This window comes from Lampetra planeri, chromosome 6, assembly GCF_965212315.1.
Source record: "Lampetra planeri chromosome 6, kcLamPlan1.2.h2, whole genome shotgun sequence".
NCBI lineage: Eukaryota > Metazoa > Chordata > Hyperoartia > Petromyzontiformes > Petromyzontidae > Lampetra > Lampetra planeri.
In genome coordinates this window covers 8,541,852-8,569,507 of record NC_136112.1, presented here as the reverse complement: position 1 = coordinate 8,569,507, position 27,656 = coordinate 8,541,852, and the positions used below count along the sequence as shown (strand labels likewise).

The 27,656-nt window shown below is 43.7% G+C and overlaps 1 protein-coding gene across 6 annotated transcripts; it reads left to right on the top strand.

Annotated features, from left to right (window-relative positions):
• The first annotated feature begins 35 nt into the window (after nucleotides 1-35).
• On the top strand, nucleotides 36-21,952 carry LOC144719497 (aldehyde dehydrogenase family 3 member A2-like). Of its 6 annotated transcripts, XR_013585605.1 has the most exons (12): nucleotides 37-149; nucleotides 5,001-5,187; nucleotides 5,743-5,974; nucleotides 7,756-7,841; nucleotides 8,630-8,838; nucleotides 9,133-9,250; nucleotides 11,443-11,584; nucleotides 13,084-13,250; nucleotides 14,434-14,533; nucleotides 15,043-15,305; nucleotides 18,125-18,226; nucleotides 20,536-21,952. XR_013585605.1 is itself a non-coding variant. In XM_078595482.1 (11 exons), the coding sequence occupies exons 2-11, from the start codon at nucleotides 5,026-5,028 to the stop codon at nucleotides 18,140-18,142; spliced, it is 1,497 nt and encodes a 498-aa protein (XP_078451608.1). In that variant the 5' UTR covers nucleotides 37-149; nucleotides 5,001-5,025; the 3' UTR covers nucleotides 18,143-21,952. The 6 variants fall into 6 exon arrangements, 5 of the variants coding, with proteins under 5 accessions (XP_078451603.1, XP_078451608.1, XP_078451604.1 ...); XM_078595482.1 differs by having other exon boundaries at nucleotides 18,125-21,952; XM_078595480.1 differs by lacking the exons at nucleotides 18,125-18,226; nucleotides 20,536-21,952 and adding an exon at nucleotides 873-1,006 and having other exon boundaries at nucleotides 66-149; nucleotides 15,043-18,098.
• The last annotated feature ends 5,704 nt before the right edge of the window (nucleotides 21,953-27,656 follow it).

The window sequence follows — 27,656 nt, the reverse complement described above, 5'->3', positions numbered from 1 at the left end:
CGAAACCTCTAAACCACCCCCACAAACACCACCAATCTCCTCCTCCTCCACTATCACCACTCCTCCTTCATCGTCTCGTCGAGCAGCTTGCGGGGGTTGAGTGCGTGCCAGGGGATCCATCGCGATAGCTTCGTTTCTCCTTGTGGTTGGTGAGCTCACCCCCCCCACCACCACGTCAACATCTTGTCGATGTGTCTTGTGTGTGTCGTCCTGTGTATACTCTGTCGTGTGTGTGTGTACTCTGTCGTGTGATACACACGCAGAGTGCTTGGTGTGTGTACACTACTGTGTGACACACACAGTGCGTGATGTGTGTGTACTCGTGTTACACACACACACACAGAGTGTGGTGTGTGTGTGTACTCGTGTTACACACACACACAGAGTGTGGTGTGTGTGTGTGTGTACTCGTGCTATACACACGTCGTGTGCGTGGTGTGTGTGTGTGCTTGTGTTACACACACACAGAGTGCGTGGTGTGTGTACTTGTGTTACACACACGCCATGTGCGTGGTGTGTGTATGTGCTTGTGTTACACACACACACACACAGTCGTGGTGTGTGTGTGTACTCGTGTTACACACACGCCGTGTGTCGTCCTGTGTGTGTGTACTCTACCGTGTTACACACACACAGAGTGCGTGGTGTGTGTGTAACACTACTGTGTAACACAAACACAGAGTGCGTGGTGTGTGTACTTGTGTTACACACACGCCATGTGCGTGGCGTGTGTGTACTCTGTAGTGTGACACGCCGTGTGCGTGGTGTGTGTGTGTACTCGTGTTACACACACACCGTGTCGTGGATTGTATCGTGCGTGGAGCGGTCCGAGCTCGACGATTTGTCTGAAGCGGTCCCCGGGCCTCCCCTAGGTCGACTCGGCCTCAAGCCAGCACCCGGCGCGTTGCGTAACAACAGCAAAAACACATCGCCGCTGGGGAGACAAAGGCGGTCGGGCGTGGTGCTGTCCATTCCACCCCCTCGTGTGCCGTTCCGGCCTTCATAGGTGCTCGCTAACAGTACTTTCCCCTACAGTCTGTTGTTAGAGGCTGTGTCTGTGTGTGTGTCTGTAGTGTGTGTCTGTAGTGTGTATCTGTGTGTCTGTAGTGTGCCAACTACTGTGTAGGGGGCACAGGTGGTGCATCAGTCATCTCGGTCATCTCAGTCAATCGACCCGTGGCACCTGCTGGGTGTGCCCCGTGACCTCCTTCACGTGGCCTCAAGGTGCACCTAGCCTGGCACAAGCGTCGTGGTGACGTCACCGGCACTTAGTGGTTGTTGTTGTTGTCTGTAGTGTTCTGTGCAGGGGGTTGTTGCTGCCGGGGTTGTGTGACACGCATTATTGCCACGTGCTTGCCACGTGCTTTGCTATTCTGGCTGATCTTTAAATTCTAGATTTGAAGCTTTCGTGACTGCAAGGATTCATACTCTTAGGTTTTTTCGGTAAAGTCGCGTAGGTAAAAATAAATAATAATTAATAATATTAATAATATTATTATTAAATATGATTTCTATTATTTTTATTATTATTTTTTATTTTTACCTACGTGACTTTACCGAAAAAAACCTGATATTTAAAGGTGCATTGAAAATTGTTGATACTCAGACTCATGCAGCCAGCTATGGCTACAGGGTTTTGGTGGTACATGTTGTTTATGTCGTTTATTGTGAAATTCCATCAGTTCCTATGATCACTGTTTCATAGCTTTCATGGCTTTATTTTGGTGATTTCGAAACGTTTTTTGGTTTTGCCATGTTTGTTTGTTGTAGTACGGAGTTAGACTGATGGCCTTAATCTTGTGGTTGTTGTTTGACTTGCATTCCACTGGGGTTTTTGCACACAGCGTTGGTGTACGGTGCTTTTTCTGCAATATTTTGCTGTCTTTTCTTTGATTTTCTGTTTGCACTCAGTCACATATTCACTTTAAGATGTTTTCTTGTTCATGTTTTTGTTTTTTTGTTTGTTGCGGTTGCACCCGATTCAAGAGCCGAATGGCTCACAGGGCTATACCTAATCAATGAACTTGAACTTGAATAGGTGCTCGCTAACAATGCACGTCCAGTACAGCATGGCAGGCACTCTCCGATCTCAGGATTTCCTGGTATTAAAGTAACGAAACCACATCGCAATTTCGTAACACGGTTGCAGTACTGTAAAGGGGCCGTCCATAAATGACGTCACGCCCTTGGGGGGGAGGGGAGGGAGTCAGATATTTGTGACGATGTGTGACGAGGAGGGGGGGGGTTTGAGAAATGTGACGTCACGTCAAAATGAGCAACTTTAAATAAATATCGACAATTCTAGATTTGAAGCTTTCGTGACTGCAAGGATTCATACTCTTAGGTTTTTTTCGGTAAAGTCACGTAGGTAAAAAATAATAAAATAATAATAAATGAATTGAAATACATTTATTTTTATTTTATTAATGTTTTGCCTACGTGACTTTACCGAAAAAACCTAAAATATAGACAACACATTCTACTTAATTATATCGACGTTTTGATATATGTTTTCTCCTACAACAGAGTTCAGCGCCACATTAAATACGCAATACAATACAATGGCAATAGTATAAAGCATGTTTTATTTTTGGGGGGTGGGGGGGGGCAAAGCTTTGTGACGTCATATTTGAAGGGAGGGGGGGGGTCTGACTTTTTGTGACGCCGTGTGACAAGGGGGGGGGGGGGTCAAAAATCGTCCAAAATCGCGTGACGTCATTTATGGACGGCCCCGAAGTATTTTCGCTGACGGGCGCTTCAATCCAGCGGTGGATAGAGAACGTCTTGCGGCTGCTAGAATCAACAACCACATGCGCTGCTTGCAAGCACCGATGCACTTGCAGTTGCTGTAACAAGTGCTGTTATGCCGTTGCTACTAAAGCAAAGTTGAATTTTTTTGTATTCCTTCCTTGATTGAAGATAGTTTTGCGTTATTTTCAAGTTACCCGCCAGTGTGACTTGAATGGTTGCGTGACTATGAATGTTGTGTTTGCTCCTCACTATCTGCAATGTTACGGTCTATTGGCTGCCCTAGCTTCCTGTGTTTTTACAAATGTACTCGGCTGGTCATTTTTGTGGATCGGTTTAATAAGCTGAATGTATCCTACCCCGCATAAACAAATACAATCAATCAAAAATCAAAGTTGCCACAGCGGGGTAAATATTGTAAATATTATTATTGCTCTTACTGATAAACATCCTTCTACTGGAGCAGTGTAGCCTCTGAATACAAAAAGTGAAAATGTAACTGATTTCTTTTGAGGGTGGAGTGAGAATGAACAGTGAATGGGGTTCATGGCTCGTGTCAAGGGCAGTGCAAATCCTCTGGTTGACAAGTTGGTTAAGGGTCGGACACAGAGGTTACGGTTTGATGACCCAGTCCAAAGTTGTCAAGCCCTCTCCCTGTATTTCCATGTTATTGACTGCGCTTTCACTATTTGTAGGTACCGCTTTGTAAGAGAAAAGAGGGATTAGCCTGGGTGTAAAGGAAAGCACATCTAACATCGGAGTGATGTTGGTGTACTATGTACGTGTATGGATGAGAGAGATGGGTCCTGATTATAGAACGACTTAAGCTTTTCATAGAAATTGCATGAGACAAAACTGCCTTGGCTCTATATTTATAATGAAGTTAACACAATAAAGCATCGTAGTTTTAAGTTGATGTTGTTTAACCCTGCCAGAGTTACATGGGTCACCGAAATGGCAAATGAGAAATATATAACTGAAAATCATAACGAAAACAACTTTTTTCACGTGAGGTATTGAAAATATGGCAAACATATCCTCCCTGCAGCGCATATCGGCTTGGGCAGGTGAAGCGAAGTTCGGAGAGAACCTCGGGTTGGTCAAGACCCACTCGTACGTCAATTGTCAAAGTAAAAAAAAAGTTTATCCAATAATTAATAAAGTCATGAATGACATTGATATTAATAACACGAATAGTTCTCTTTGGTTCTTTCGGTAAAGTCACGTATAAAGATAAAATAATAAATTAAATAATAGCATACACGAATAGTAATTACAAACTTTAATACTAGCACTAATAACCAACATTAAAAACAAATATTCTTACATGAGCCACAGCCCGACTGGAACAACGCACAGAGCGACGGTGTTCTGCTCTGGCAGTGTTGCATGGGTGACTTGGTGGTGGTCATGTCGGATGGGAGTTGCCTTCCTGGCAGCTGATTAGCTGGTGCGGTGGGATTGATATAATATAATCCCTAGCAACTGCTGCCATGCCCACAGTGTTGCAATATCACGAGGAAATGCTGGTATTACAGCATTTTTGTAGGTTTTCTCAAACATCATTCTGGAACTTGCTACAATCTCTTGCCTGCTGTTTTTTTTCCTGAGCGCTTTCTGTACTCAGGCCTGTGGACTCAAAACAATACAAAAAAGGATTGCCATTTAAGCAAAGGTGGCTGAGACGGATGCTGGGAAAGATAGAATAAGGATTGTGGAAGTGATGAAAATCTGATGAGGCAAATAAGGTCGCACGGCAAAGGACATGTGCACAGGAAGGAGAGACAGTTATTAAAACGGACATTGGAATGGTTTCCATGAGGCCCGCAATGAAGATCTGATGGTATAGGATAACGTTAGGTCAGATCTTGGAGGTCATGTGTCCAATATGCAGCAGTAGAAGGCAGAGGTCGCAAATGGGTTTTGATTCCTTACCCGTACCCGGGCGCACCAGGGTCGCAAATGGGTACCCGTTCCCTACCCGTACTCGTACCCTACCCGAAATGAGTGACAAACGGTGACTCACCAGTGACTCACGGCCTACCTGTACCCGTACCCGGCCGCACCAGGGTCGCAAACGGGTACCCATACCCGTCCCTGGCCGGGTACGGGTAGCCGGGTATCGGGTAGTGTACGGGTATCGGGTACCCGGTTGCGACCTCTGGTAAAAGGTAGAAAGTGTTGGTGACGTGTGGGGGCATCAACGCCTTTGGCCGTGGTCACATTTTAATTTCGATCTTTCGCTCTTTCAGTGTTGATCAAGGCCATCCAGCAACAATGGCAGACTTCCAAGAGATGGTGTCGCGGGCCCGGCAAGCGTTCCGAACGGGTCGCAGCCGCGACATAGCATTCCGCGAGGAGCAGCTTCGGGCTCTCAACCAGCTCATGGAGGAGAACGAGAAGGAGCTGTGTCAGAGTTTGTACAAGGACCTGCACAAGGTCGGCTGCCTTGCACTGAGCTACAACCACCTTCACATATTGTGGGATTGAATACCCTCTTGTTGGATCCTGCTTTATACCCTGTTGTGTCTTGCACTGGTCATCATCGTGATTACTGTAAGCCACAGTCTGATCAAATTCTCGCTGTCTCACAATGCCGCGATCTGGCATGCTCAATTCGCATGACCTGATCACACGTTGCCTTCATGTTTTGCTGCCCTCTGGGGTGTGTTCATTCATTTGGCTGCCACTTTGTTACCAGTCTTTGACATTGGCTGCCTTCCCTTGTAACGTGTCCTGGCCAAGCCCACTTTCCTGAGCAGTCGTTATGATGTCTCTCAATTTTGATCTATGGGTTCCTCTCTCATAATTCCCATCATGCATAGTTCCAGTCTTCTTTGCACACTTTTCAGCATTTTCTTTGTCAATGTACATGTTTCTGATGCATACATGACATATCCTGACAAATTACCTGCTCATGATGCAGATAATTATTTTTTTATCAAACACACTCTCTCCATCTTCCTCTTTCTCTCCTTATCTGGTGCCCGGCAGTGCAAGTTTGAAGTGATTATGCACGAGCTGGTGCCCGCCAAGAACGACATGGCGTTGATTGCGAGCCATCTGCGCGAGTGGGCGAAGCCACAACCGGTGTCACGCTCCCTGATTACCCTGGCCGACACTGTGTACATTGAGCCTCAGCCCCTGGGCGTGTGCCTCATCATGGGGGCCTGGAACTACCCAGGTGGACTTGTGTTTCAACCTCTCGCCGGAGCCATCGCTGCAGGTGCGGATGCAGGGCAGGCGAGGGAGTTTTTGCTGCCACCCATGATTCGTGATTCGAGGTCACGACTCGATTCGAGAAGGGACGCGTTGTTTTGTTGTTCTCCGGTATATTGTTTGTGTGGTTTGCATTGTGTGTGTTTTATTTGTATTGTGTCTCTTGTGTCAGATGTCTCTTGTATTTGGTGTTTGCGACTCGTTTGCTGTTCGGCTCATATTGTCCGTCTCATTTGTATCGTGTTTGTCTCATTTGTGTTTCTCTCGTATGAATGTAATGTGTGTTTCGTTTGTTATGCCTGGCTTGTTTGTATTGTCGCTTGATGCATTGTCTATCGTATAACTGATGTGTGTGTGTGCCACGTTTGTATTTTCATTCTGTAGTGTCTGCCCTGTTCACCCCTTTAGCCCAACCGTCACATTTACATATACAGTAGTTTTCATAAATTATAAACATTCGATTCTTATATGCCAGATTTCATGCCCGTATGGTGAGTGAAATAATTAAACTGATTAATTAATGGATCGTTACTTCGTTAGCACACAGACAACGGGCTGGTCCATCCACCCCTACCATACCCAGGCTCGAGAGCCTGGTGTTCTTTGGATTTATTGATTGATTGTTTTACCTGCGTTTGGTGTGATCCTACCCATTCATTGTGAAGATAATGGCACAGAGTGGCAATCAACTCCTTTACAAGCAGGGCTTATCGTGTCTTTTGGTGGGAGACTGCATGCACTACAGATACACTTTTAGTGCCAGTTTGTGTCCCACAACCATTGCGCAATGCATGGACTGCTTTGTCATGGGCTTTTTAATTTTCAGACTCACTCCCTGGTTTTCACCATTTAAGTCAGATTCTCTTTGTTGAGGCCAGTGTTTTTTTGGTCAAAAGATTTTACGTGTGCTTATATAAGCGAATGATGGTAGAACAGTGGTGATTACGTGAAGGAATTTACTCGTAAAAAAACTTTAACCTGAATAAAATAGGCTTTTTGTGCAGTCCATCCACTTATTAGGCGGCTGCCCTGATTCAAGGTGCATTGTGCCATTGCCCTGGGAGTGCAACTTTGCATGGGGAATTACCCCATTATAAACTTGTCCAACGGACACAGTCTCCTTACAAATAAATTATATTTTTTTAACAAGAGCCCATTGAGACCGAAGTCAAGGGAGATCCAAATGAGTTGCACGTAGCTCAGTTGAACAACTGATTTACGAACATAAGTAAGAAAATTGTTGAATAATTACTCAACATGTAATGATACATTCATTCATTGCACGACATCCATCTTTCAGCTCACAATACCTCTTGAATAATGTGTGGAAAAATCAATTATTTCAGATTCAATTATGCGAATAATATGCTCACATTACATTTAGGGTCCACAAATGTGACAAAATGACAATCCCAAAACTTGACAATTCATCGCATTTCTGGGGCCTTGGGGGAAGGGGTGGGATAGTGGTGCTGAACAGTTTTCTGTCTAATAATTTCAATTGCTTCATTCTAAAAGCTTGAGCATCGCAGGCTGCTCTCCCATCTTTGAATATTAATGTGCTGCGATTATAGTTGTGGGAGCTGTGCTATGCAGATTGGTAGAGATTGTGAGCAGAGACGTAACATGGTTGGCATGGACCCTGCTGTAAGAAATGAAATGGGGGTTCCCCATTAATTTTCCCCTTCTCTCCATAGCTGGCATCTGGGCCCCTACAGCCTGTGGGCCCCTGTGCAGTTGCACTGCCTGCACACTCGATAGCTATGCCACTGATTGTGCGGATTGTAGGAAATGCGGCCGTGATAAAGCCGTCTGAGCTGTCTGAGAACACGGCCAAGCTGTTGGCGGAGCTGTTTCCTCGCTACCTGGACAAGGTGAGTTTGGAGCGAGTGGTGCTGTCGATCTTGCAAAATCCACCGTACTGATAGCAATTGCACGTTAACATGGGAAACGGTTGCTTGTTAACAACGTTATACCTATTACACATACAGCCCGTTTTTGTCAATCAACTACTGGATGAGGGTCATGTAGGCCATGAAGGATTCATTTTACTATACTTAAATATGCTGGTCGAAGGTGAGAGAAATTCTGAATAAATGTTCTTGCACTGCCCACAATCCCTGTTACATAGTTGTTTCTGGATGGTGGCGGTAACGCATTCACGTACTAATTGGGCGCAATCCTGCCTTATCTCCCGAGGTCTGACGAGAACGAGCACATTCTGGCTGATTTGGTCATGGGCACTTACTCTGTCATACCTCTGCCTTCCCCACATGGATAGATGCAAGAGATGTGGTCAGCTACGCAGAAAAAACTTGACCTAGAAACATAGATTTTAAAACATAGTAACAAACATGAAACATAGAAGGCAAAGAGTGGTGGAAGACAACGGGTGGCAGAGGACAAACGAGAAGAATATGGACTGATGGAGTGGAAAGGGCACGAGAATGCAGAGGAACGGCAGGGGAATAACAACAGATGGTTACATAATAGTGGAAGACTGTGGCTGGAAGTTTGTGGACCCAGCGGCGTCTGTAAAGGGGCTGAATGGATGGGACGAAAGACCTCCACCTTATGCACTTCCGCAGAACCGACTGCGTTCGTGTACACGGTCAACCGCGTCCGGAATGTCCACTCCCTCTCGTTGGCTCGCCGGTTGCAGGACATGTACCAGGTGGTGTTGGGCGGGCCCGCCGAGACGACGGAGCTCCTGAAGCAGCGCTTCGACCACATCTTCTATACGGGCGGCCCGGCGGTGGCGCGCATCGTGATGGCGGCAGCCGTCCCGCATCTCACGCCCGTCCTGCTGGAGCTCGGAGGCAAGAGCCCCTGCTTCGTGCACCGCGACTCCAACCTCCAACTGGCGGCACGGTAGGCCTGCGACGACGGTGGGCCCTCCCACCAGCCAATGGCGGTTTTGTGGCCGTTGTTGATGGGCGTCAAGTCGGTCAACGTGTGGGAATCGTTTTGTTGCGCGTCGAAAGTTGGTGTTTTGAGTTGATTTGTGATTGGTTCTCGATGATGTGGATTTAGTCTTGTGATTAAAACAATTATATTCGTATTGGCTGGTCGGCATATATTACACATTAGTTCACAATGTAATGTCGCTTGTGTAACCTTCAAACGAATCTTGTTTGTTAAGTTTATTTTATCTCTTCCATTCAGCCGCATCACATGGGGCCGATTCATCAATTCTGGACAGACGTGCATTGCGCCCGATTACGTGCTGTGTGAACCATCGGTGCAGGAACCCCTTGTGGAAGCCATTCGTGTCACTCTCAAGGCAAGTGATGAGATCACTGAGATCTGAGTTTGTTTCCTGGCCACGGCTAAAATCGGTGGGGAGTGATATCTGAACCGGAACTGGGGCACCCTCTTCACCAACCTGCACTGGCGAGTGTGCGAGAAGTCTGGTCAAGCAACCCCCATGACTGACATGGGGATGCCTTCATCTGGCAGTGCGTTGATAAAGGGGCTGAAATTGTATACTATTTGTATGTTGTATAGCTGTTCAACAAGTGTGATAGATACTGCCATGAGCTCCTCATACCCACTCCTCCAGAGAGAGAGCAGCCATCTTTAAAAGAGAGCAGCAAGTCAGAGAGCGAGGAAGACATTGGAGATCCAGATGACAATTTCAGAGGTGGAGCTGAGGAGAGAAACCCATACTACCTCAACCAAAAAGACCTCAACGACTTGATCAGAGATCTTGGTCTCACCAAGTCCAATGCCGAGCTTTTGACGTCTAGGCTCAAGCAGTGGAACTTGTTGGATGAAAGTGTGCAAGTCGCAGATCAGAGGAAGCAACACCAACCTTTTTGCAGCTTCTTCACCTGTGAAGATGATCTCTGCTTCTGCCACAATGTGACCAGTCTGTTCGAGGCAATCGGAATCGCCTGTAACCAGAATGAGTGGCGCCTCTTCATTGACAGCTCATCCAGGAGCCTCAAAGCCGTGCTGCTCCATAATGGTAACAAGTACCCGTCTCTTCCCCTGGCTCACTCAGTGCAGCTCAAATAGGATTACAACAGCATCAAGACCTTGCTGGACGCCTTGAAGTATTATGAGTACGGCTGGGAGGTCATCGCAGACTTCAAAATGGTGGCATTCCTGATGGGTCTCCAAGGCGGTTTTACCAAGTTTCCCTGCTATCTTTGCCTGAGGGACAGCAGGGACACCAAGGCGCACTACTACAGGCGGGACTGGCCACAGCGGACTGAGTTCTCTGTGGGGAGGAACAACGTCAAGTGGGAGCCACTGGTGGACCCCCGGAAGGTGCTGATGCCACCACTGCACATCAAATTGGGCCTTATGAAACAATGTGTCAGAGCTGTAGATAAGGAGTCGGCAGCCTTCAAGTACCTTCAAGACTTTTTCCCTAAGCTGTCTGAGGCAAAGGTCAAAGCCGGTGTCTTCGTCGGACCACAGATAACGAAGAACCTGGAGTGCAATAAATTCCCCAATAAGCTCACTAGTAAGGAGAAAGCGGCTTGGGACAGCTTTGTCGCAATGGTTCATGGCTTCCTGGGCAATCACAAAGTCGAAAACTATGTGGAGCTGGTTGAGACTCTGGTTAAGTACTACGGCATAATGGGCTGTAGGATGTCCCTCAAAGTCCTTATCCTTGATGCTCATCTTGATAAAGTCAAGGAGAACATGGGAGCGTACTCGGAGGAGCAAGGCGAGCGCTTCCACCATCATGCTCTCAGTATAACGAGAACATGATGGGAGACTACATTTGGGGGCTGATTCGTGAAAGTGATTTACAGTATAATCGTAAATCTCGAAAAACTACTCGCTTCTAAATCTTTTGTAGTCATTTTTTATTCATATGTTGTTTTTTTCTGACTTTGTGAACGTAAATACACAAATTTGCCCGTTTTCTCATTGAAAATAGGTAAATAAAAAAATATCACCGTCCTGGTCACAAAAGCAAAGTTTGTGGGGAATAATAGCCATTTTCTATTCTCTTTGGGCATAAGCAATTACGAAATAACACTTACTACCCAGGAACAAAAATTGTGTAACATAGTGTAATCTGTGCAAATGCAGTGAATCTGCAAATTAACCATTCATGAGCAGTAACAGGTTTTTACCCTTTCAACTGGAACAACAACGGACACCTTTATACAAGGCATCATGTTTGCAATAACCACAACACAAGCAGTCAAAATGCAAACAAAAATATGCATTTTGACTGCTTGTGTTGTGGTTATTGCAAACATGATGCCTTGTATAAAGGTGTCAGTTTTTGTACCAGTTGAAAGGGTAAAAACCTGTTACTATATTTTGCCACTGGTAAAGGAGGTATCATAGCATTCATGAGCAGTTTGGTATTTGTCCGTAAGGTGCATAAAAAAAACTTAGACAAATATTTAATATGTACACACCCTTTTACATAAAATTTTAAATTTACTGTAAAAAAGACAAACATTCAGTGTATAAGCTGATTCATTTTCTGTGGAACCTGCGTAGGAATACTACGGAGAGGACCCCAAAAAGTCACTGGACTATGGACGTATCGTGAACAAGAGGCATTTTGACCGAGTGAAGGGCCTCATGGCCGGAGCAAAGGTCGCCATCGGAGGAGAGACTGACGAGGCCGAATTGTACATCGGTAGGAGTAAACACGGCATTTGAAATATACTTTCTCTCTACTCCTCCAGTCCCCTTGAAATGAAGGCTGCTAGTTCCATGTACCTCCGGCAGTAGTCCTCCACTGTTGCTGGCCATCATCATCATCATACCATTTGTTTCCATCTCATTACTCTCTGTTCTAGTGCTTCTTTCACTCCATCAATCCATCTTTTTAAATCCTTTATATTAAGTTCACTTGCTTGCTTGCTTGCGCGCTTACGACCGTGCAAATCTTTCGGTCGTTTTTTAACCCACTCCCGTGATCCAATCGAGCTGACATTTTGCACACAGACTCGTTGTGCGTGACAATTTATTTTCGTGAAATTTTTTTCCCAAAATTTTCAACATTTTAGGAAAAAAATTTGTATATTTAATTACCAATTGCTTAATAGTGGCAGGCAATCATCTGACCCATAGGAGGCAGCCATCTCAAGCCAGAGGACGAGAGGACTCTAGCCGCCTGTTTCAAAGACCAATGTGGGCTGGGTTGTGGCCCATTGAACACGTACTGTAATTTATTTGCCACGCATATAAAGGATTTATAGTGAAAAACTTTGTTTTTACGGGTTAATTTTTTCTCAGTCCTCTTTTGTTCTTCACGAGCATTGCCATTGCTTTTGCTGTATTCCTGTCGGTATTCTTCTGACATGACTATACTTTACCAGTCTTCGTTGCTCAATTCTTTCTGAATACAGAGAGGCTGCTTAATCGATGACATGTGCAGAAATGTAGCCAGACAAGCTGATTACAGCTTGACTGGAATGCAAGTTGACACAATCTATTGAACATATGACCTACAGCACTCTGCCCAAGTTTGCCCAAATAAGAATGGTTGGTCAGTATATTCGTAAATTGTTCCACTTTGTGTTGATTTAATCATCGTCAGCAGCAGCCATGTTCCATCCACTGTTTTTACTTAATTTAATCATATTGTAACCACTCATTATCCACAACTCGTATAATCTGGAGCTCGGAACTGCTCCATGAAATCTATTACTGAAGAATGGATATTTCCTATGATTAACATTATTTTTCATGGATAAGGAGTGAATTCATAATATGTTTAGCCATGATAAAGATGGGTTATTTCCGAGTGGTCAGCACGGGTGCTCGGTTGATCTTATCTACATTATTTTGTTGACAAGAGACATCATTCAGCAAATTCATCCTATTCCCATGTGTGTATATTTTCAGGGATAGGAGTCATTTTTGGATATCCCCCCCCCCCACCCCTCTGTATAGCCCAGAACCTGGGGGCCCCTCCCCGGTGTAATTGTACCACCTGCATGCTCAATACCTACGCCACTACACTGTGCCAACAAAAAATCCATTATGCTTTTTGACACGCAATGAATGGAGTGCGTACACATTTATCATAACTGAACAATTCAGGTTAGTTCAGACAATTGTTTTCTTATCGCTTTTGCTAAGTCCTCCTCTTCCTCCTCTTCCTGCTGCGGCGGTGCTGCCGGCTTTCAGCCCCAACAGTGCTCACGGGTGTGGATGCGTCCTCGGCGGCGATGCAGGAGGAAATCTTCGGCCCCATCCTGCCCATCATGACCGTGAATGGCGTCGATGATGCCATCACCTTCATCAACGATCGCGAGAAGCCGCTAGCGATCTACGTGTTCGCACTCGACAAGAAGGTGCCGGCCCTCCCACCCCAACCCGCGTCCCCCACCCCCACGGCCCAAGTTATGCACACCGTAGATGTAATGGAGTTGATGGCAGAGGCACAGCCACTTTGGGTGTCTGGACACCCGTAGAATGGTTAGATATGGCAATGAGACGGCTCGCAACATTTTGGATAAAATTCACGGTATTTTGAGGATGCTTTTTAAATCCTTTATATTAAGTTTGCTTGCTTGCTTAGGACCGTGCAAATCTTTCGGTCGTTTTTTAACCCACTTCCCGTGATCCAATCGAGCTGACATTTTGCACACAGTCTCGTTGTGCGTGACAATGCATTTTCGTGAAAACATTTTTCCAAAATTTTACACTGTTTAGGGAAAAAATTAAATATTTCATTACCAATTGTTGAATGCTGCCAGACAATCATCTGACCCATAGGTGGCAGCCATCTCAAGCCAGAGGACGAGAGGACTCTAGCCGATGCCACGCATATAAAGGATTTATAGTGAAAAACTTTGTTTTTACGGGTTTACTTGTTTCTCGCTCGAACAAGGCGACGTAAATACTTTTTTCTGCTGATGGTGGAACTTTGAAATTCAAATTACCTCGTGGACAGTATGCTCAGCACTGAGTCGGTCACCAGAAGTGGCTAAGATAAAAAAAAATATCGTAAAGTAAGATTCTTATTATCTGTGGCAAAGTGTGGAGCAAATTTAGCGGATCTTATTTGTAGCCTAAACAATAACCACCAGACACCACGCACTAGTAGGACTCCCCCCAACTTCCAAAGTGTGGTTGTGCTCCTCATTAATGGGACACGGTGTCGTTTTGATTTGTAAATAGGAATGCCATTTTGCCTGGCATAGATTGAAAATGTTGCCAAGTTTAAAATATAAATGCTTGTAAGATAAACTTAAAATAAAAGGGGCAGTAGTGTCACAGCTGTAGCTCTCTAACACTACGAACCCAACGACCTGAGTTTCAGTTCTAGGCACTGCTAACATCAATGGCATGCGGTATCAAAACTGTTCCTAGACTTGCCCTTCACCAACCTGCACTGACCATCATGAAGAAGTTTTACCATCGTGAAGAAGTATGGTTAAACAAACCCAATGACCGATAAAGCATGGAAGAGACCTCCTTCCACCAGTTAATTGACAGAGTGCTGTTACTGATAAGTAATGCCTTTTTTGGCAGGTGGTGAAACGTCTGGTGGATGAGACCAGCAGTGGAGGCTTCACATCCAATGACACCCTGTTCAACTACGCAGTCGAGGGCATGCCCTTCGGTGGCGTGGGTGAGTTCCCTGCTCCCATGAGCAGCAGCAGTTGTTTTCCATCTTATGGATAGTATCACAGTTATTATATGTAACTATTATTGTCAATAATGGTGGATCAACGGTGCAGTGATCCACACCCGTGGCTAACATTAAGTGTCGAATGATATATGAATCCTGAGTGCCTCCTTTACCAACCCACGCTGACCAGTTTGGAGATGTACGGTCGAACAACCCCTACGACTGACACAGTATGGGGGAGGTCTTCGTCCAGCATGTACAACATACATGAATTGATAATAATAAATTACTGATGCATATATTGTGGCGGTGTAAGGATTGAATGGATGCAGCATTACATGTATAATATTGGACGATATTATTGACGTTAGCTTTAGGGTTGGGGTTTAAAAACCGAACCGCCTACTCTACAGCACAACCACGAACATCTACGTAGTATCTTACATATCACTCTCTGTTTTCGCATACACCTGCGCAATAATAAAGTCGAATTGTGTTTGACCACGCAGGCAACAGCGGAATGGGCTCCTACCACGGCAGGCACAGTTTCAACAGCTTCTCGCACATGCGCGCCGTTGGCCTGAGGGGCCAGTCAATGGAGAGCGCCAACACCATTCGTTACCCGCCGTACAGCGACAAGAAGCTCTCCTGGTGCCAGTGGGCCATAGGCAAGAAGATGAGCAAGGGCGGCAGAGGAGGCCGGGGCACCATTCTGAGCATCGCCTTGCTGGGCTTGGCACTGGTCGGAGCCTTCGCCGCCCTTCTGACTAAGGTCAACAATCAGAAGCCTAACCAAGCACTGTAGGGGGGACCCAGAGGTCGCAAACGGGTTTTGATTCCTTACCCGTACCCGTACCCGGCCGCACCAGGGTCGCAATCGGGTACCCGTACCCTACCCGATACCCGGCTACCCGTACCCGGCCGGGTATCGGGGAGGGTACGGGTACCCGATTGCGACCTCTGGGATGAAGCCACGTTGCAGGCGCGGGTGGGTTGATTCTAGGAACTTGAATTGTGAGAAGAGACAAGACGTTGGGAAATGAGTGACAAACGGTTACTCACCAGTGACTCACGGTCTACCCGTACCCGACCGCACCAGGGTCGCAAACGGCTACCCGTACCCGTACCCGGCCGGGTACGGGTAGCCGGGTATCGGGTAGGGTACGGGTATCGGGTACCCAGTTGCGACCTCTGAGGGGACCCCGTTGATATTGATCAGGCCCGAGAAGGTGGCTCTGAGGTCAGAGGGCTAAACCGTCGCTGCTGAGATCGTTGGTTTAAATCCGTGATGAAAGTGAAACTCACCACATTAATCAAAAACGCTGCCTTAAACACTTAACTAGTAATGTAACAGCGACAGTGTTTGTGGCATTGGCCCTTCTTAAAATTTATGAAGGGCCATTTCTCAAAATTATGTGTTTTATATAATTTTCCCTCTTTAGGGCAGCGCTAATGATAAGTGTGTTGCATTTTGTTAGTGCTGAAGAACCAATACCAATGCAGCATCAAAGATTTTTGTGCGATTAAACTGTATTCTCAAGTGTAGTTGATGATGTAGTACCGTGGGTTCATGATATTTTCCAAGTGACAAATGGCCAGATAGAAACAAATATTAAATTCAGGGTTTTTTTTACTTAATTTTCCAGCTCTGAGAATTGAAAGTGTGAGTTTCACTTCCAAACCGCAGACAATTCTGTATGTTCAGAGCTTGGGGAAAGTGCACCCCCTTGTGTGGACAAAATGAAAAATTACTTGATGGCATCTGAGAAGCAGAGGTCGCAACCGGGTACCCGATACCCTACCCGATACCCGGCTACCCGGCCGGGTACGGGTACCCGTTTGCGACCCTGGTGTGGCCGGGTACGGGTACGGGTAAGGAATCAAAACCCGTTTGCGACCTCTGCCGAGAAGACATTCCATGATGTCTCACATTTCGTGAGCCGTTCTCTAACATATTTGGGTGGTTGCACTGCGCTGCAAGAGTTGTGAATGGATTTTCCATCAGCCCATGACATGACGCTGAAAGCACAGTTGTAGAATACAGTTGTCAAAAAAGAAACTCAAAAAATAATAATCAATGAGACAAGCAAGTGGAGAATATTTTAATATTATAAATACAGCAGATGAATACGCAAAGGGGTGCATGTAGTTCTGTCTGGTGAAGAAAAGTCTTCCCTAAATAACAGTTTACCTCATGTAATACTTGTAATTAACTCGGTTTTCTGTTGGCAAATCTAAATTGCGTTCATACACCAGGGAGCGCTATTTTCTCTCAAGTTGGAACAGATTTTGCTTTAACACATGACTATTGCGTCATTTAAAATGGCATTTTAAATACCACCTTTTGTGAGAATTGATGACACCTACGTGATTGAGATGTTGTTTCCTTTCAGAGAACCCATAACAATATAACATCTGTAAAAAAAGGTGCACACAGTAATTTGCTTATGACTTAACGCAGTAATTCACACTGCTTTTTAGGTAAATTTGCAAACAGCCGTCCTTCACAATGTACTTGTTAACTGATGTTTTATGTTAATGTTGTACTAGATTACATCATGGCACTAACTGCCGCAGTCTTTCGTAATGAGGCCGATGACGTAAAGACAAGCCCAGTTGTATTATTTGCCTTCTGCATCATCGTTGGAAGTGTACTCTGTTAAACTTTAAAGAGGGCAAGATGACGTGACACTCACCTGATGCCACTCACCACTCATGCACCATACACTTACAAGACCTCCAACATTCACCAGACACTCACTACCCACCATGCACCACATCCTCACCAGGTACTCGCTGCAGACCACACTCGCCACTCACCAGACAGTCACGACTCACCACTGGTGGTGTGTATCATGAACCTATTTTACATAAACAGCCACCAAATGTAACTATTTCATTTCCATTTCGATTTAAAGCTTTCGTGACTGCAGGGATTCATCTTCTTGGTTCTTTCGGTAAAATCACGTAGAAGGGAAATAATAAAATAATAAAATTAAAACATAATATTTAGTATTTTATTATGTTTTATTTTCTTTTATTTTTCATTTCCCTTCTACGTAACTTTACCGAAAGAACCAAGAAGATATTTCATTTCCCTTTCCGACGTGTTTCCGAGTTGCACTGCATGTTGTTCGGAATGATGTTCGACATTTCTCTGCACGTGCTGGGAGCTTCTTGAACTTCAGTTCCTCAAAAAGCTCCCAGCATGTGGAGCCATACAACACAACCATGAAAGGCCTGCACAGCATATTCGTTTCCCACCTCACTCGCTGCCGTTCCAGTGCACCCAGATTGAGTACACCGATTGTTCCAGCGCTCGGCAGTAGATTCGAATACATCCAATCGGGGGCTCACTATACGGGTCATTTCACACCTTGAGTGATGATGGACCAACACCTGGGACCGTTGTTATTGCTCTGGGATAATGGACGAACTGTAGCACGTTAAATAATTCCGTTTATAGTTTTTCCGATGCAAGTTTGCAGTGTTAAGAACCAAATGCCCAGCCACATCTACAAAAGTGTTCTTCTGTAATCGAAATAAATGAATTAAAATACTGTAACTTGGTGTCTGTGCATTTCATTGCAGTTTGTGTTGGACCAGTGACTTACACCAGATAGCTGCAGCCGAACTCAAGCAACAAATCGTGCTCGGCAGTAACTCACACCTCTGACTCACTTATTGCCCAAGGTAATTCAAATATTTTACATTTTCACGGTGGCTACCGTACCATATTTGGTGGTACATGCCACGTAGAAACAATAGTTTTTGGTGATTTACATAAAACAAACTAAAAATATAGTTATAATTTGCAATGTGAATGAGTCTTAATATTTCTTTACACTGTTGTTTTGCTGTTATTGCTGGACAATCGTGTAGCGTCTTCTCAGCAGATTACGAGTGGACTTGCACAGACTTGATGACAAGCACAGTTGTGGATCTGTACCAGACCTGGGGTCAATTACAATAATGTTATAACAAATGACAATCACGATGTAATTGTAATTTCAGCTACGAATGCTGCTATAACGACAGTAATTACAATTGACCCCAGGTCTGTTGTATATGGCACCTGTGACGTGGACCGCGTGTTTATCAGTCGAGTGATAGGTGAGGGCCTCCTCACGCCATTCAGATCGTGGGGTTTATTTGACGATACTTCACTATGGTGTTCATTGTGGATTGGTGAAGTGGGGAAACACGTGTGGGAGTATAGAAGTACAGTACCACAATGGATTATCCTTTACTGCCCTCCGATTCCCACAACTTTTTTCCCCACAGCAGACTATAAAAACATGTTTATGCAAGGTGGTTGCCAATTCAAGAACTGTCCAGGTTCCCACCTGCTTAACTTCCGAGATCTGACAAGATGGTGTGCATTCTTGGTGATTTGGTCATGGACTCATGCACAAGTATAGACTCCAATACAGCCGTTTCTCTTCCATGTCAGGTGTTTGCCACAGACTATTTTTGCGAAATAAACTTTACTAAATGGGGACCATAATTAAGCATTAATTCATCCGTTCATATATATCCTTATAATTGTGGTACATTTATACAATTTTGAGTGTAAAAATGTACCTTTTGATCCGTACATGTTTTCTGTACTGTAGTTTGTTCATGTGACTGCCGCAAAAATAGGCACGACACGCACCACAATGTATAGCTGGGACAAATAATCCACTACTTTAACCGACTATACTTTTTTTTATTGTTGGCCACTTGAGCCCTTTAAAATGGCAGCCGCCCTAATATCCTGCCTGCAAAGGCTGGAAACCCCCTACAAGCCATACCCAGCGTGACGATGCCCATAATGTCACCAAACCCCACCCATTATATCTTGTACAGCAGAACGCGTGAGAACAGGGGCAAGCCTTTTCAACTATTTTTGTATCGTCTGATTAGTTGAGTAATCGGGCTGACAATAAGTTGAGTAATCAATTACTTCAAGAATCAAATTGCCTTAACTCTACCACAATGTGACAAATATATATTGCGATGTGAATCGTAATAATTCATTGAATCGTAAGGAGGGCAAATCCATACATGGCTAGTTTCTATAATCCTGCTCTAAACTAAGCAGGCTATTTCAATGTGAATGCTACACTTTGGAGTATAATATCTGCACTACATATATTTGATGTTCTTTCAGACTAATCAATGTTTTATTCCACCACCGCTGTTCTTGTTGAGAAATATTGACGCATGACTTATGTTGGTCAGGGGCAGAACCTTGTCCCGCTGAGCCATCCCTTCGGTCAAGTTGCCCAGGATGTCAAGGACACAGGAGTCTATTCACGTTTTCATGCCGATCACTCTTCGGTTTCTCATATTGCCCACCCCGGCTGTGATACAGGACGCTGAACATGAGACAGAGCCATGGCTGTAAATATTGACACTGCAATGGGCACAATGGAAGTAATCTTTTTTGATCGTACACGACAGCCTGTTATGCTCGTATGCATGTCACGTCCGAGATAGTACTCGATTACTTTGCAGTATGTAGCCTCTATAAAATACCGTTAAAATTTTCATTCAAAAGTTTCATTTAGCTATGCACTGCTGATCACAGTTCCAAATGCTCAAAACGCTCAGCTGCAAGCCGCAAACAGCACTGTTGAAGGTGTCGTGGATAAGAGTTAATTGACTTGAGAAAGATGAGAAAAACTTTGGAGGAGAGATAATGGGAGGGAATTCCAAAGTTGACCTGCGTGAGAAAATCAGCATATTGATTCAGAGTCATGTGGTGAGTCCGGTACATTTAGTAATCTGTTGATCATGTTGTAAGGCTTCACGACCAGGACTGCTAAATAAAGAAGCGTTAAAGCTATTCTATCAGCATCGTCGGGGATTAATAATATATAAAGCACTTAATGACGAACTGGACTCTTTGCAAGGCCCAATGCTCCAGATTGTTCTGTATTTTGGAATAAACTAGCTATGCATTTGTTGTAAAAGACGTAAATGTAAAAAAAGGAACTTCTCTATTGCCCACCCAGTTCGCAAGGGGAAAGTACACGCCAATACAGTACAACGTCTGATATGCAACTCACTGGCGACTGAGACATTGGCGGGCATGTGAAAAGGTCAGATATGTGAACATCTATAGAATACAGAATGACAGTTGCACCGTGCACATACAATACGCTGGGTCTGGGTGGTTTAATTGGTCAAGGCGGATAAGTAATGGTCATCGCCGGAAATGGGAAGAAATAATTGGGGGAACTCATAAATTCCCTTACCCCGCTAGACCAGGACCCCCCGCCCCCCATCGGGACTATAGCCTCCCCCAAGATCTGGAGGGCAGCGGACACCAGCATTGACGAAAGCATTAACTTTTTGTTGGCTTGTTTCAGCACATTCAGTTTATAACAAAGTATATTCGCAGACCTTTGCATGTAGTTTTCCGTGAACTAATCTTTTCGAAGATCGGGATCGTGTCGGACGGACAAGTTGCGAATTTTATATAGAAATAATATAGGATATGTAGACTTACCCGATCACCGCACTTGACCCCCTGGTTCTTTCCTGAACGACAGTAGGGTTAGAATATTCACTCCCACCATGGCGTTCAAGCTCATTCTGGCCCATTTTACACCCCTGGTAACGGTTGGAAAAGCAACGTTGTACTCGTGGTCACCCACTTCCCTGCAATAACAGTAGCGCTGTTTACAAGTGACTTTAAGCATTTGCACATTGCACACACCTGGTGATGAGCAGAAAAGGAAGTTTACATCATGGGGGGTGTTTGTAAGGAATGTTGTTTCGACTCATGTAGGTTTATGTATACAGTACTGCTATTGCATCGAGGCTACACAATGCAAATTTTGTCTTACATGCTTCATAAATTCAACAGGAAGTGAATTAAAATGTGTATACAGCACCAGGATGTGCTGTTAAAAATGTACTCAGCGTGCCCGTTTGTCGTTTGTAAGAAGGCGTTAGGCTCCTGAAAGGAGTTTGTGTTGCTAAATAAGACAGTTAACTAACCCGGTTGCTTTTCCTCTTTGTGTGCGTAATGATATATATATTTCTAACAATCACTCAACATGTGTATGTTGTTGAACTTCGTTCGGACAGTACGTAGCCGTGCTCGTCAGAGGTGCAGGGGAAGGACAAAAAAAAACCGAAACAAACATAACAACCTTCTTCTTGGTTCTTTCGGTAAAGTCACGTAGAAGGAAAGTAATAAAATAATAAAAATAAAACATAAAATAATTCTCACGACGTTTCTACGTGACTTTACCGAAAGAACCAAGAAGATGAATCCCTGCAGTCACGAAAGCTTTAAATCGAAACATAGCAATCTTGAGAAATGTGGCTTGTAAGTTGTAATTAATGAAAAGTGTAAAGAATAATAGCATTAATTATAATCCTGTGAATGTAAGTACGTATCAAATAAATATTAATTGCTCATTGCTGTTGGTGGTGTTATCATTGGGATTCCATGTGTGATCAACTTTGTGAAGTAATAATGCTTCAAATACATGTACATCCCCATTGCGTAGTTTATACAGGTTTTGCCCTATGGTTATGCAAATTACATTCGGATGCACTTCACGAAGCACACGTACATGGGAAAATACAGCATGGCATTCAGTAATCATTTCAAAAGCATTACAGGAAATACAAGTAGGTAAATGCCCAACAAGAAATGTTCGCTTCAATAGACAAGTCAAAATTATACTTAAAACTCCCCTTGTGAAACTATTTAGTTCATTTATATGGCTTGCCATTATCACCAAAATCATCCATCTAATGCTGGATAAAGTGTGCCCCACACCACTGCCATCCTTCATGGTCCTGCGATGCATTCATTTGGCTGTCAACCTATGAATCTTTATTTTACTTGCCAATATCACAAATAATAAAAACAAGTATGTACACATCAGTGCGCATTTCATCAGAACGCGAACAATACAGAGGCACGGAGCAACAGGAACGGAAACAGAAACCCGGCACGACCCAAGAAGCAACCGCACGGAAAATAGTGTCACCGTGCACAGAGAGTAGCATAAGAAAGGTGAGATTTGAAATGAAATAAATAACAAAAATAACAATAAGCCTATTTTTTTTCATTTAATCCTTTTTTCCCTTATGAAATTTTTTATTTTATGGGAAGGCAAGTCGGAGCAGATGTGTCTTGCACTTTTCTTGAGAGTCAAAATTATGTCCTTAACGTGCGTATGGTCTCTAAACCATGTGTTCCTCTATCTCGGTGCAATACCATGCTTGTTTGCACACTTTTCAGCTACAGTTTTCTGTTTTTATCTATCAGGTTTCTAATACATGATGGCAGGTTTCATAGAATGATGGAACACTTTCTTTATGCACGTGTAAAAGTAATATTTGTTAAATATATTGCCAGCTTATGGGCCGTCCATAAATGACGTCACGCACCTGGGGGAGGGGGGGGGGGTCAGACATTGTGACGATGTGTCACGAGGGGGGGGTTTGAGAAATGCGACGTCACATAAAAATGCGAAACTTTAAATAAATATAGACAGCACGTTCTATTTAATTAAATAGACTTTTTAATAAATGTTTTCTCCTACAACATCAGAGTGCAGCGCCACATTAAATACGCACTACAATGACAATAGTTTGAAGCGATTTGAAGCATGTTTTATTTATTGTTTTGGGAGGGGGGGGGGGGCAGAGCTTTGTGACGTCATATTTGAGGGGGGTTTGACTTTTTGTGACGAAGGGGGGGGGGGTCAAAAATCGTCCAAAATCGCGTGACGTCATTTATGAACGGCCCCTTATTTGCATTCTGCTGTGTGTTCATATGGGCAAGTCCTGTCTTGTATGTTTATGGTAACAGTACACAAAGAAGTAGCGTAAAGTTACTTTCATGTTTACATATACTGTAGACTGTGTAGAGTAATTTCCTCATAGACTGGTTTTGTTTGATGCCGGTATTTGTATCACTAATGTAAAGTTTGGTGCTATCACACTGAAGGTGACGTAATCAACTCGTGTTATTTATTGTCAGTTGTGTTCAATAGGTCGAGTTAATCTATTTCTAAACGCTGAACTACGGTACATGTAACAATACAATTTAAAGTTAATGTTAAATTTGCTCATATATACTGTAAAATGATTGCAATACGTTTTAATGTACCTGCGTTGAAACTAAAGACTGTATATGGTTAATATAGAGGCTTGCGTGAATTCTCAATTCAATTGAAAAAGATCCCAATAGGAAAAAAGTTGTCTATTTTTTAGAAGCAGAATCGGGTCTTTAACAATGACGTTTTGTTTTTTTTCTTTAACAATTGACGTTAGAACATTCCACCAAATCCAACGAATCGCCACGGTGCTGCTTATCCCCTCTAACCATTTACAATACAGCGGTGCTGTGACGCCATGGTCAGCTGAGTGTCACAGCACCCCGACCACAGCACCGGGCTGCTCGTAAGTTAAAGAGCAACCAGGGTTCCCATCCACATCACAAGATCATACCTGTGAACCCATACGGTTTAACCCGTATTATTGTACAGGGAAATTTAGTTTTCAGGTCCATGTGGCGTACAGCCGTTTCAAGACGGGCAAAACATTTGTTTTGTCTATTTCTTTGTGTTTCTCCCTTGTGATTGGACTTTGTAGGATGAACATTGAGATGTATAAGGGCAGGGGGTGACCAATAAGGTCTAAACTGGTCTGTAATAAGAGAGGCACTGATACGAGTTGACAGGTATGCAAGCTTGGGATAGAACCATCGCTTGAAGCACACACACGTGATAATTACTGTATCTACGTGTAATGACGACTTGACACACTTCTCTTGAGATGGCACTTTATTGAAGACACGTTCACTTGACATCGGCGGGGACCCCACTGCAACAGCCCCGAGTTTTCTGCGCATCTCCCTGAAATACCGAGGCCACGCCTCCCTTCCAGAACCTTCTCGCTGACTCTGGACGCTCGCTCCACTGGCAGACTCCACCGTCCTCTTCCGTCACCTGACCATGCTCCCTTCTAGAACATTCCTGTAGCCACCAGTTCCTTCGCACTCACAACTGATACCCCTGTCATTACCTCCCGTGGCCACTAGTCCATTCGTATTTCAGGCTGACTCCCCTGTCATTACCTCCCCTGGCCACTAGTGCATTCGTACTGTAGGCTGACTCCCCTGTCATTACCTCCCGTGGCCACTAATCCATTCGTATTGCAGGCTGACTCCCCCTGTCATTATCTCCCGTGGCCACTAGTCCATTCGTATTGCAGGCTGACTTCCCTGGCATGACCTCCCGTGGCAACTAGTCCATTCGCACTGCAGGCTGACTCCCCTGTCATTACCTCCCGTGGCCACTAGTCCACTCACACTGCAGGCTGACTCCCCTGTCATTACCTCCCGTGGCCACTAGTCCACTCACAGCGCATGTAGGCTCTACTGTCATTACATGTGTATTACGTTCAAGGTGTACAGGGAATGGCTCTGACTCCCGGCCACGTAGTTTTACCCGGGCCCGCTCACCATCATGAATGTCCTTAATGATCGTGAGCAGAGGGTCAGGGACTCCGAAAGCACGAAGAACAACCCAGAGCCCAGGCCTACTGATGGTATCATAGGCCTTGACCAGGTCGATGAGAACAGTGCTGTACAATCGCTAATAGCTCAGGGAGATTTTACCTGTTACAATATAAAAAAATGTGTTCGAGACTTGTTTACCCTTTTCTTGATATTGCACTCCCGATAGTCTTTTGGTATTGCTTGTTGTTGTAACTTTTTGACCCGCCCCTACTGGACACCCGTGGACAAAGAGCATTATAGCTCATCGGATTCCTCCAGTGTAAATATTCTGATTCGAAGCAATTTTGTGAAGCCAATGGAATTGTGTTGGGGTCATTAACGCGGCTGGATCGTTCGAGAATGAGTGGTGGCTTGGGGGTGACCTCCATCCAGCAGTGGAATGACTAAGGCTGATGATGATGATGATGTCCAGAATGGTGATATCGATTTAAACTGGAGAAATCCGATCAGCTGTAAAGCTCTTTTTTTTACAGATGTCCAGTTGGGGTAAGAACGTTCCAACCATACAAAAAACACGATAAGAGTGCAAAGTATTGGAAAGGAAAACAAATCATACTCTTTGGTTTTTTCGGTAAAGTCACGTAGGTGAAAACTAAATAAAAACAACTAAATTAAATTGCAGTCACGAAGACTTCAAATCTAGAAAACAAATCACTTTAAAAAAAAATACACACGAATAAAACTAAACATTTATTTTAAAATCTTATCAACACGTAAATATTGTACGTGGAATCATAATAACTTTTACACTGGTCAACACACTTTTTCTGGCATAAGGCTGATTCCAAATCTGGCATCAGTTTTTATCTATCACATCAGGTTTTTGAGATATCAAATATTGCATTTTTAATCAAAACTGCAGAAGAAAAATATTAAATAAATGTGGATATCTACATAAAATGATATTATAAACACACTATCCTAAAAATACAGCACCATATTTTAACACTAAAGCAGTCACTGACTCGCCACAACTTGCAATCATAAGTGGCAGAGTTAATTTCGGGTAAAATCAATGAAAATGGGGTATGACGATAGCATAAAAATTAACCCGTAAAAACAAAGTTTTTCACTATAAATCCTTTATATGCGTGGCGACTAGAGTCCTCTCGTCCTCTGGCTTGAGATGGCTGCCACCTATGGGTCAGATGATTGCCTGCCACCAGGCACAACGAGTCTGTGTGCAAAATGTCAGCTCGATTGGATCACCGGAAGTGGGTTAAAAAACGACCGAAAGATTTGCACGGTCGTAAGCGCGCAAGCAAGCAAGCAAGTGAACTTAATATAAAGGATTTAAAAATGAGAGGTGATAGAGCAAATCTGAGATCAGATTTGGAATCAGCACCCTGAAATTAGTCTAAAACAGCTGCAAAAGTCCAGGCCAGAAAAAAATGTGTTTTTTGTTGTTGACCAGTGTTATTATTGCCATTAACCGCGAACACGTGTTCGCCACCGTCTTCAGCATCGTTATCCTTTAAACAAAATACTGAATACTCTTAGTTTTTTCGGTAAAGTCACGTAGGTAAAAAGAGAAATAAATAATTAACTATAATTGAAATAATAATATAAATTAAATAATAAATCACGACGTTTCGGAGGCAACACAAGCTTCCTTCATCAGGTGTAAAAAGGCACAGCAAAATAACTGTAGTGGGAGGTATTTGTGATGGGGCATTCATATTATTTTAATTAATTACTTTTTTAAAATTATTATATGTTAATATTATTTTATTTATATTATTATTTCTATTAATTTTTATTTTTACCTTCAAATCTAAAATACTGAATACCGTAAGTCTCAGACCACGTGGAGCTCCGGAAAGTAAGACGCACCCAAACTTACGCCCGGTGTCAATGACAAACATGAAAAACTTGTCACTCGGAAACACACAAATATATGTAACAGATTAAAAGACGCACACTCTCCAATCATTTTTCTTTAACCCGAGTGAAAAATACTCTTATCTTCAATTACGGTGTATCTCACCATCAAGAGAATACGGTAATAAATTATGTTAAGTTTTGATATAAACCTTTCGTGACCGCAGGGATTCATATTTTTGGTTCTTTCGGTAAAGTCACGTAGAAGGGAAATAATACAAATATTAAACAAGAAAAACCTCGTGTTTGATATTTGTATTATTTTATTATTTCCCTTCTACGTGACTTTACCGAAAGAACCAAGAATATAAATTATGTTAATACTCTTAGGTTCTTTCGGTAAAGTCACGTAGTTAAAATAATCATAATAAAATATTAATAAATTAAAATAACTAAACTTTCATTTATTATTATTAATTTTATCATGACTTTACCGAAAAAAACCGAAGAGTATGAATCCTTGCAGTCACGAAAGCTTCAAATCTAGAATAAATTATGTTAAGTTTATGCTAATTATACGCGGGGGGGGGGTCCAACGGTACGTGCGGGTTCACGGCGCGACCGGACAAGGGCGTGGCCGCGCATAAACAACGCAACTTAACATAAATTAACTAACTTAGCATAAATCAGCATAAATTAGCATAAATTAGCATACACTTACAGCGGTGGCGGTGGGGGGAGCCGAGCGGGTTTGTGACCGCG

What these genes read in the sequence shown, in the direction of transcription:
- LOC144719497 (XM_078595477.1), top strand. Translation starts at nt 5,026, where the DNA reads ATGGCAGACTTCCAAGAGATGGTGTCGCGGGCCCGGCAAGCGTTCCGA. An exon ending in TTCCTCGCTACCTGGACAAG is followed by an intron (nt 7,842 to 8,629) that starts GTGAGTTTGGAG and finishes CGCCGGTTGCAG; the next exon opens with GACATGTACCAGGTGGTGTT. An exon ending in CATGCCCTTCGGTGGCGTGG is followed by an intron (nt 14,534 to 15,042) that starts GTGAGTTCCCTG and finishes TTGACCACGCAG; the next exon opens with GCAACAGCGGAATGGGCTCC.